Source organism: Cebidichthys violaceus, unplaced genomic scaffold (genome assembly GCF_023349555.1).
Source record: "Cebidichthys violaceus isolate CVI_PGR_0920_01 unplaced genomic scaffold, fCebVio1.0.p SCAF_12, whole genome shotgun sequence".
NCBI lineage: Eukaryota > Metazoa > Chordata > Actinopteri > Perciformes > Stichaeidae > Cebidichthys > Cebidichthys violaceus.
The window spans coordinates 4,287,997-4,299,311 of record NW_027176285.1 but is presented as its reverse complement, the minus strand read 5'-3'; the positions used below and the strand labels follow the sequence as shown (position 1 = coordinate 4,299,311).

General features: G+C 36.2%; 1 protein-coding gene across 1 annotated transcript; it reads left to right on the top strand.

Moving 5' to 3' along the window:
- The first annotated feature begins 2,168 nt into the window (after positions 1-2,168).
- Positions 2,169-10,578, top strand: LOC137868629 (uncharacterized). Its single transcript, XM_068705509.1, has 6 exons — positions 2,169-2,203; positions 3,613-3,666; positions 7,060-8,072; positions 8,228-8,383; positions 8,928-9,018; positions 9,742-10,578. The coding sequence occupies exons 3-5, from the start codon at positions 7,080-7,082 to the stop codon at positions 8,961-8,963; spliced, it is 1,185 nt and encodes a 394-aa protein (XP_068561610.1). The 5' UTR covers positions 2,169-2,203; positions 3,613-3,666; positions 7,060-7,079; the 3' UTR covers positions 8,964-9,018; positions 9,742-10,578.
- The last annotated feature ends 737 nt before the right edge of the window (positions 10,579-11,315 follow it).

Sequence of the window (11,315 nt, the reverse complement as noted above, 5' to 3'; positions counted from 1 at the left end):
CTGTACATACTCAAGTCGACAGAAATCAGGACTCAGACAGAAAATGCGGTCGTGCTGTGCAGCATGTCTTAAATTAGATTTTTGCAGAGCATTCTCACCTTCAATCTTGTGTTATGCCAATATTTTATAATGGGTATCATCAGTATATGCGTGTGAGCGAATAACAAATACATATCCACCACAAAACATGACAAACTGACATTCAAAACATGAATGTCAGTTTACATCGGCCGCCCCAAATCCCAGTATGGTTTGGGCCCAAATCAACAATTTAATAATCAAATAGCAATGAATCGCAATTATTTATCAAACGGATAGACTTTGTTATCAAATTAGTGAATTTGCATTCAAGTGATGTGTTGCTGTTGAAGAATGTAGGATCCAGAAGCAAAAACAAAGAGGCAGGCTGTAAAAAGACTCCCAAGTTCAGCAGGGTGCTCGTAGAGCTGCAGGCCGAGACGGTACGAGAGTGACTAGAGGGCTGGAGCCGGTGCACAAGCAGGTTGAAGATGCAGAGCAGGCAGCTGAGGAAGTGGAACCCGGCAACAAGGTGACGGGGCAGAGAGGAGGAGAAACGCTATCTAGCAAAACGCTCTTGACAACCCCTACTGAGAAGAAGGTGAGGATGTGCAAAGCGGGAGGGGGGAGGGCTGCATGTGAAGTGCAGCAGTCGTTGAGTAGTTTAAATTGTGAATGCTTCCAAATGCCTCACAGCACTGGCAGAAGTGAGAAATAAAGTATAATCATGTGAAATCTTGTTCTTCATGCGCTATACAGTTTACTGCTTAGCCCTGAGAGTTCACTTCTTCTTCAAGCAACAGTCTGGGTGGATTGTCATTTCAATGAACATCTGTTTAGTCAGCATCTATCACTGAAGGTCGCTTAGCCTATGGCCTACTGATGAGAGTATTGCAATATTCATGTACTTGTAGTACTACGACCTGGGTGTCTGTGGTGACATTTATGGAGAAAAAATTGCTGCATTACAGCTTTTCTCCATTGTAAACACAGGGGGGGGTGCAACTCTGCATACAATTCTGAAACCTTGAAGTTCATTTATCAACACAAAGACTTCAGGCCGCTACACTCTGAGCAACATCCCACTGCTTTTCACTCAAAAATGAATCTAAATCAACCAGGGTTGACATGTTTTACGGATTGCCACCAGACACCAAGAAAGTCAGATATTTTTACCTTTCAAATTGAAAGCTCACTCCTCTCTTCTGCATCCGCCAGAATACCACCAAATATTGCATTTACATCATTTCAATTCATTATCTTCGGAAAGAACAACCAATTATTCCTATTAAGTTTCTTATCAAAATGTGACTTAACCACACACTGCAACTGTCTCACTCTGTCAAACTCTTCACACCAGCTCTTACACGCATACAGTGATTATTATTGTACGGTATGATTTAATCATAATAATATGTTTACATGCTAAAACATTTTTCTAATCTGCGTTTTGGTAGTCTCAGGTAAGATTGAACACGTTTTCAACTCGTAGATCCACTCTGCTATAGCTACAGATATTATTGTGTTGTTTATTTGTGTGTGTGTGTGTGTGTGTGTGTGTGTGTGTGTGTGTGTGTGTGTGTGTGTGTGTGTTTTCCTGATTTGATTAAAGGCTCTAAGGCATTGAAGGTGTTGTATGTTAAACAACATGTAAGGTTTTTAAACATTTAACCATCGATTGTATGTAAGAAGTGGACGTACGACGTAGTCACTGTGACATCACCTGTTGGTTTGTCGACTGCTCTTTTACATTTTGGCCGTCGCCATCTCTGTTTTTGGTCGTTAACGTCTTTGTTTTTGATCGTTGCTATCTTGGTTTTTGGCCGTCTTGTTTTTTTTGCAGCATAATTTACTACACTGAAAAAAGTGAAACGACTGTATCATTCATGTAAAGTATATTTTTAATTTGGTCTAATTGGAAATCATGGTTTTCCGGTTTAAACATGTTTTATTCACTTTGCCTAAAAGCAAATAGCACTCCCCATAGACCAAATTAAAAGCAATACTTTCAGTCAAATTGTATTTTCACTTAAGACCAGAGGTTTACATGTCACGTGACCACCACGTGACCATATGACGTCGCATCTGGTCGCTCCCTGTGGGTTCTGATGTCCGCCATTACCTCGCTTCGCTGAACTTCTGAAGTGAAAACCGTCTGCTCTTCAAGGCAACTCATTTAAACAAGGTAATAATGGATATTTGGATATTTATCGTTAGTGGGAGAATGTACAACTACTTTACACTCTGTAAACTGTAAGTCTGTTGACTGCCTTTTATATTTCGCACATGTTAGCGAACGCTAGCTAACGTTAGCTAACGTTAGCGAATGCTAACTGGTTTTGTTTCCTCCTTTTGAAAGTTAATATTGTTGCTAATGTTATTTAGGTGTCGCTCGCTTTTCTTTAGCGGTAGAATAAACTGAGAGAAAGCCGGTCCTGCTCTGGGTCTGGACTAGGGACATATTTTTATGACCGTGAAGGCGGGCTTCCCGCACCACACATACACACACACATAATACGGACTTAATATGGCAGAGTGGCGAAAAAGGTGAGACGAAATGCACATTACTGCCATATATCTTTGGAGTAAAAACGAAAAAAAGATTTAGTAAAACTGTTTGAAACAAAAAAAAAATCGGAGTTGACGTGCTGTTTGCCTGCTGCTTGGCATCCACAGCCCACATGGTTACAGAGCCTCAGCGGTCTGTTTACTGTATGAACCACACTGCCGCCTCATAGGAACAACATATGACTTTGATTTCACCAACCAGCTAGCCCTTTCATATTCTACACATTATAGAACAGCGATCGCTATGTTCTCTCGTTCTCCCGTTCTTCCGCCATGTCAGCCCAGGTCGGACACCGTCATTCTGCATAATAATTAGCCATGTGCTTTTCTGTTAAGTAGGTAACTTGTGTATTTTCGCAGCCTGGTGTGGCAACTTCATTTCTTTCTAATACCACAAATTACACATCAAAATGAAGCTTAGAACATGTCGTTTTTAGCTGCATGTGTGATTTCATCAATTTCAATAAAAGCATTCTAATTATTAAAATATCAATGTTTTACCTTGTATTTAAGCCAGTATCCCTGTCTCTATTTATGGGGTGGTCAGATATATCAAGAAACTTAGTAAAAAAATAAAGTGAGAGAAAGATGAACAGTACACTATCTGGATATGAAAATATGTTCCATAAATGATTGTATGCCTATGTTAAATTAATTGGATACTTAAAAGCCACATATTCCACTGCCAATGAATATTGGGTAACAAAATACAACATTTGCCTGATTTAAGGCAATTACGGATATAAACCTTGCCCACTTCTGGTCTTCTATTCAGATACAAATACAGAGACAGAATTTTGTTTGATTAAACAGCTGCAGATAATGTCGCAGTACACCTCTATTAAGTACTAGATAATGAGGAACAGAATTAATATTCCATTATTTCAGCTGTCAGTATTTTGCAGTATAGTACAACACCTCCAGTATGTCTAAAGCGTAATTAATAAATGTGTCTGTAGTGACAATTATGGATAGTGCCAACTGTCACAAAAAAGTTATTTCTCTCTTTTTCCTTTGTGTTTACAGGTTTGCTGGTGTTTCCCGTAAAGGTCAGAAATTGTAGCCATATTGCCGAATTTGGTAAGTCCCAATATGAAAACTAAACATTATTTTAATGTATGTTTAAATGACAAACCCAAAATATAATTGCAGCACTTCAGAGAATACCTTGAATTTATTTCAATAATTTTAGTTGAATTTGTATTGTAGTTAACATGAAATTATGCAATTTTAATGGCGGATTCACTTTACATTTCTATTTTTGCAATATTTATTTATTATCATATTTATAGACTTGCAAACACAAATAACCTGCAGTCAAAACAAATATCAAGAAGTTACCCATCCAATGTAATGTAAATAGATTTCACCAAACAATACACAAATACATACAATGTTAGTCATGTAGTTTTATATATCCTTAAAAAAATAATCTAAAATATTAAAGTTAAAAGACAATCATTGGATGACTGAATTGTAGTTACTATGCCACTATTAAAATAAAATTAATATCTACTCGATTTAAAAAAAATGTCTTTCCTGCTGAAGAAGTAACTGACAACAAACAGAACTTTCTACATATTAGGTGCAAATGTACCATGCTGCATTTTTAAAAATGGTATTACAAGGCAAATGTGTAAACGGGTCCTTTTTTTGTCTTTCCTAGTCTTCCGATGAATGTGGAAATGCAAAGACTGTGGTACTTCTGTTTCACGAAGATCTGAGCTTCTTAAACATTATAAGCTTGAACACAGACATTATGGGCGCCGCCATTCTTATCCGTGCATCCATTTGAACTGTCCATGTACTTGCAAGACCTGGAATGCACTTTTGAGCCACTTGTCAAGATGTCATCAGCGATCCTCACAAAGTGAACTGACCACATTTAAATGTCTCTTATGCAATTGCAATGAACTTTCGAATTTAAAAGACTATTTTCAACATATAGCACAGCATCTAAAAAACAGTGAAACAGTTGTTTGTGTTTTTCAGCGGTGTTCATACAAAACAAATATTTATGGTTCATTTTGAACTCACAGAAGCAGAAATCATAAGGATTGTTCAGTAAATGACTTAAAGCCAGGAATACTTGAAAAACAGGAATCAAGTTTAAGTCTTTCTGTTGAAGGTAATTATTCTGACAGTATCCAGATTGATAGTGTTGGTACTGAGCCTTCAGATGATTTAAGTACAGAGTATTTGGGTGACTCTAGTTTTGATGTTCACGATTTAAATGACTTGCCATATAATGTTGAGCTCAAAGTTGCCTCTCTCTTACTGAAGCTAGAACATATTTATCTTGTTTCTAGAGTGGCTGTTGATGAACTTTTGCAAGAGTTTGACTATTTAATAAGGACTGCTTCTGTCCCTCTTGTCCATCAAACAATTGCGCAGCACTTACAAAATGGTAACTGTCAAGTCGATGAAACGGTTCTACAAGAACTAGCATCAACCCTTTGTAAGTCAAATCCTGTTGCGGCTTGTTTTAGTGGTCATGGCCCACTTTCCACTGCTTGGAAGCGAAAGAGTTACTACAAAAAACATTTTAATATTGTAGAACCTATAGAATTTGTGCTTGATTCACAAAACAGGAAATCCTTTCAGTACGTTTCCATACTTAAGTCTTTACAGCAGATCCTAAGTTGTCAAACTTTTCTGGATAAAGCAATCAATTTGAAATATCCCCATCAAGTTCAATCTGATGAAATTCAGTATAAATCATTTTATGATAGTATTAATTACAAATACAATTTGCAATTGTCAAAGGAGTGTGCTATTTCACTTATTTTGTATGTAGATGATTTTGAAATCTGTAATCCACTGGGCACCTCCAGAAAAAAACATAAAATCTTTGGGGTATATTGGGCATTGGGGAACTTACCTAGTAGTTTTCACTCATCACTGTCTAATATATATTTAGCTGCACTTATTCATAGTGAAGATGTTAAGTGCTATGGTTATGACAGTGTACTGAAGCCCTTAGTAGATGATCTTACTATATTAGAACAACAAGGACTGTTTATTGCCAAGTTGGGGAAAACCGTGAAAGGCTTTGTTCATTGTGTCGTAGCAGACAATCTTGGGGCCCACAGTATCGCAGGTTTCTTGGAAAATTTTTCAGGTAAATATGTTTGCAGATTTTGTACAGCCGAAAATGTAGATATTCAAACAAAAGAAGTCAATTCAGGAGCATTTTGTGTAAGAACCGAGGACATTCATGTTTCTCATCTGAAAGCTATTGAAGAAAAATCATTGGATAATCATTTCGGTGTAAAAAGGAAGTGTGTGCTGTCAGAACATCTGTCATATTTTAGTGTGACGCAGAGTTTTCCCCCAGATATAGCTCATGATCTCTTTGAAGGCATTATCTCTGTTGAGCTTGCTCTTTGTCTTACCGTGTTAATTTCTAAAAAAATATTTTACATTAGCCGATTTAAATGAAGCCATAACAACATTTCCATTTAAGTGGACTGATAAGACAAATTGTCCTCATCGTGTGCCAATCACCTATGCCACAAAAAGAACAATTGAAGGCAATGCACACGAGAATTGGAGCCTACTGAGATTTCTTCCTCTCTTGATCGGAACCAGAGTTCCTTCAAACAAACCAGCGCGGCAGGTCCTTTGTGAATTGAAGGACATTGTGGAACTTGTTGTTGCACCTTTCCACACTGAGAACTCTATTTCTTATCTTGACAAGATATCTGAACACAGGACAGTATTCAAAGAAGTTTTCCCCCATGAAAAAATTCGGCCCAAGCATCATTACTTGGAGCATTATCCACAGTTGATACGTCAGTTTGGCCCCCTTGTTGCACTATGGACTATGAGATTTGAATCAAAACATAGCTTCTTCAAAAGAGTAATTCGTCATACAAACTGTTACAAAAATGTACTGTACTCGTTAGCGCAAAGGCACCAATTTCAGACTGCATATAATCTGTACATGTGTAGATTTTCTAAGCCATCGTTGGAGGTTACTGATGTTTCAACACTTCCCCTTGATGTTATTATTGAAGATATTGCACTTGCAGTTAAACAGAAACACCCACATATGGACAATGTGAATCTGGCAAAAAATGTATCCTACAGCGGCTTTAACTATAGGATTGGAATGGTGGTAGCCCATGGGTCGCTGGCTGGACTACCAGAGTTTTTGGAAATAGTTCATATGATCGTTCTACAAGAGAAACTAATTTTCATTGTCAAAAAAGTGGATGCCTGGTACCTGGAACATTATCGAGCTTATGACTTGGTCATATCTACTCCTAAAGAACTACGGCTTGTTGGGGTGCATGAACTGACAGATCCCTGTCCTTTGGCTCACTACATAGTTGGTGGACAGCGCTTCATCTCTCTGAAGAGATACATTCATGCATAAGGTTGTATATCAATACATTTGTGAATATGAATTGGATGTTATGGCCAATGTTATGACACTAATATTACTGTTTTTATTCATGTTTTTAATAGATCTTTTTGGATGGGCTGACATGGCAGAGAAAAGGCCAGCCAAGTTGCGAGTTATTCTGAATCCTGATGACACCAGGAAGCTAATTCTGCCTGATGGAATTCCAGAGACAATAGAGCAGCTATTGGATGAAGTCAGGAAAGTGTGTGAGTTAAATGGTCATTTTAGACTGCAGTACCAAGACAGAGACTTTGGAGATGCACTAGTGAACTTGACATCTACTGCGGAACTTGAGGATTTGACAACTGTCAAGGTCATCCCAATAACTGATGATTGCAGCGAAGGATTTAATATCACTGCCTCTAATGAGTCAGTGTGTGCTCAATCAGATGACACAGAGATCCTGTCCTCACCCTCCAGCACTGTCTCTACAAGAACTCAGATGTGGCCAAGAGTGTTTCCGATACCAACGTTCTCCTATGACACTGAACTGCAGTTAGAAAAGGGAAATGCAGTGCATAGGTCAAACATGACAAGATTGTCAATGAGTTCAAAATTAAAGTCAGATATCCTGGATAAGGTAGCTGAAGAGATATTTAAGTACAAAGCCTACCCAACAGATGCTGACTTCAGTGACGTGGCTGAAGCACTACTCAAGAAGCACCCATGCCTCTCTGAGTCTGGTTCGTACAACGGTTGCTATGGGTGGAAGCAGCGCCTGAAGACAAAAATGGGCAACTACCGTACTCAGCTGAAGGGCATCGGGTGTTCTGAACTGCTTGTAAATTCATTCAAGTCCAAAGCTCCAGAAGATGCATTGCCAGCAAAAAAAGTAAAGAAACCTAAGAGAGGAGAGGCCAACCACATTCCTGACATTCCTACTGGAGAGACCTCAGACAAATTGGAAAATGAGAGACTGTCACTTTTAAGTGAGGTGAAGAAGCGAAACAATCGTTCAGTGATAAAGTCCAAAATGGACAAGACTTTTTCATTGCGAAGACGGGAAATTGTGGAAAAGGAATTGGGAGTGGAAGAGTTGAAAGAGAGATGGCCTGCATTGTTCTCAGTGGATGAGGTATGTGACTTTTTAAAGTCAATGGCAATAAGTCAGTGGTGGCTTGTAAAGTAAATTATATTTTCTCCTATCATAAGAAACCTACTACAAAGCACATCTGCAATGCAACATGTATTGTTTTATAACATTTACATGTGCTATTATGTTTTTCAAAGATCAATGCTGAATTTACAAGAATTACGACTGTGCCACTTCAACCGCGGTTCCTCGCTTCCTTGGACAAGCACTACGACAGGCTGATGGAGATCATCAAAAAGAAGGGAGGAGTTATCGGAGAGAAAATCCGGAATATACTGAAAGTTCTTGATCACGTATGTACTTGCTTTGCTTACGACTTTGGAGTCAGAGATTACCTGTTGACAGATGTACTACGTTAATCTTTTGAGTTTTAAAGGTCTTTAAAATGGTTTGCTCAAAGCGTGTGTACATTGGGGCCTTGCAAAAAGTGCAATATTGCTATTGACCATCCAACCGAATTTCAAGTGAGTGCGGCACATTTTACTTTGTCATTAGCAAGAGTTGAAAAAATGAAAGTCTGCATCTCATTTCCCTTCTGTGTTTTGCATTTAATAATAATTACGTATTTACTTAGTATTAAAACTAATTTTTGGCATTTAAAAAGGCAACAATATACCTAATTCTAGCCTTACAAAATAGCTTATTTACATAGCACTTAAAACAGGATCAAAATTTCAGGAAAAATTCCTTAACCGCGACAGCCCTAGATCACTATTACTGTAACTCCAAGGGCCCATTTGTTCATTGTGTAGTGTTTGCATCTTCAGTCAATTGGCAAAATTGGACAGCATCATTTTGCATTTTATAATAATTTTGTGTGTTTGTGCTCTCACCTAGAGCCCTGAGGTGAATCTAAAAAGAGTGTCTGCTTAAGTGCCTGGTTGTGTACCTTGGGGAAGATGGGGACAACCTTCTCAAGTAGTATCTGGTAAGTAGTTTTGCATTAATCACATAAGCTTTAGACAAGATAAAACATTAAATATTTAAACTTTCAAGGTCATACATGTTCTTTAGTCCTATACAAATACTCAGGCTTATTGTACATGCATGTTAGTATGCCTATGCATATGATTATTGTGGAGTTCTCTGTCCCCCAGTGGTTCTTAACTTAGTTTTTTACTAAGGTATCTGTACTGGTTTATATTTATAAAATCCTGTATAGTGTCGCTGGGCCATATTAAAATAATTTAATTAAAGTGCAAAATATTTAGCCCGGACATAAAATGTATATGATATCCAAATATTTCATTGAGGTAAAGTGTCACAGTGAAATGAATGAAAAACAGAAAACACTAAGCAGTTTCAATCTTTTAACATTGTAGGAAATCTTAATTTAAGTATTAATACTACTGTATTGTCCTATTTGATATTTTTTTTGTCACAGCAGATGTTATAACTTTTTGGTGGATATATTTTATTTATAACTTCTGTGAATGCTGTACTTGTGATAATGTCAAATTTTTGCTATGATAAAAATATTTGGCTGCCATTGTCTGCTGAACTTTGCAAGTTGTTACATTTTTGCATTACTAGAGCTCCAATTGATTTGTTTGAGATTTGATTTAGAGAACGGTGTAGTTTTTTAAATTGGTACATCAGAAACTGGTTTCATCAGAATAACTTTTTTAATAAGTGTCTTGTCTTTTATCAGGTTGTTCAGAAGGATGAAGCTGGAACAGAGCTTGAGAGGTGCGAAATGGCAGTTTTTGTCATCAGGGAGGAGGATTGCCTCCAGCCACCACACGACATTGGAATTGTTATCGATGGTGTGGAAGTCCTTAATGATTTGCCATCAGTAGCGCATGCATGTGCTATGTTATTTGGGCTCATTTATGCTCTAAACTTGAGCTATCCAAGTCAGCTCAAACACACTTTTGATGCGCTGCAAAAACTAATCATGGAAATCGAACCACAGAAGATGACACGCAGAGTGTTCAGTCTGAGTGTCAAACTCTAAATATTGAACCAATGAAAAGACATTTGGATACAGCATGCGTTTTGTTGTTATGTAACTTGTATTGAAATTCAAATATTCTTCATGGGTATTACATTGTCTCACATTTTAAAGGAGAGATGTCCAAACCAGGTTTACAATGTTAGAAACAGTAATGGCTTTTACATTGTCTCATGTTTTTATGGAGAGATGTAACCATGTTGTTCATGTTAAGATTTATGTGAATCTTTTGAAGTGAATTACTATTTTATAGTAAGTAAACTAAATTAGACACTGACTAACAAAATGTTTTATATTCTAGCAAATTTAGCTATTGTTTATGGTAAAAGTTTAAGTTAAAAAAAAGCAACAAGAAAATATATATTCATCTACATTAAGTAACCTTTTTACTTCGGACTAAATTAAATATGTGATTATTGTGTAATTAAAATTATAGTTTGTACTAAAACAGAAATATAACTTGAGGAAAATTAATAAAATTACCTGTAACAAATTAGAGTGTTTTGATTAGTTTAGTCTGAAGTATAAACTTTGCTTGTACGTAATAGGAAATATAAGGTTTTTCCAAATTGAAAAATAAAGTTGTATCAATGTGAAAATAATGGTTTTTGGTCTTTATAATTAATTATTTTACTTTGTGTGAATGTAATTTTTTGTCTTTTTCAAAAGTAATATTTTGATTTGTATTGAAACAAAATTTCAGGTTTCAACCAAATCAAAAATATGATTTGAGAAAAAGTAATACATTTACGTGTAACAAATTAAGAGTATTTTAATTACTTTAGTCTAAAGTAAAAAAATTGCTTTTATGTAATAAAAAATAAGGTTTCCCAAAATAAAAAATTAAGTTGTATCAAAGTAAAAAAAATGGTCTATGGTCTTTATAACAAATAATACTTTTTCTTTGTGTGAATGTATTTTTTTTTACTTTTTCCAAAGTAATATATTGATTTGTATTTAATAAAATTTTAGGTTTCAACCAAATCATAAATATAATTTGAGAAAAACTAATACATTTACATGTAACAAATGAGAGTAATTTTTTTAGGTTAGTCCAAAGTATTAAGTTATTAGGTTAGTCCAAACTAATAAATTTACCTGTAACAAATTAGAGTATTTTTTTTAGGTTAGTCCAAAGTATAATTTTTTTCAGTGTAGATGAACATCAAGTTTTATTGAAGAAGACTTAAAACTAGCGATTTAGATCATTAACTCGTGTTTACAATAGTTACTGAAGTCATAAATCAAGTGAGAAGAAGGGTCATTTTCTC

Bases quoted from the DNA above. Each gene is read 5' to 3' on its own strand.
- LOC137868629 (XM_068705509.1), top strand. From the start codon at position 7,080: ATGGCAGAGAAAAGGCCAGCCAAGTTGCGAGTTATTCTGAATCCTGAT. The intron at 8,073-8,227 runs GTATGTGACTTT...TGTTTTTCAAAG, and splicing joins CATTGTTCTCAGTGGATGAG to ATCAATGCTGAATTTACAAG. The intron at 8,384-8,927 runs GTATGTACTTGC...GCTCTCACCTAG, and splicing joins TACTGAAAGTTCTTGATCAC to AGCCCTGAGGTGAATCTAAA.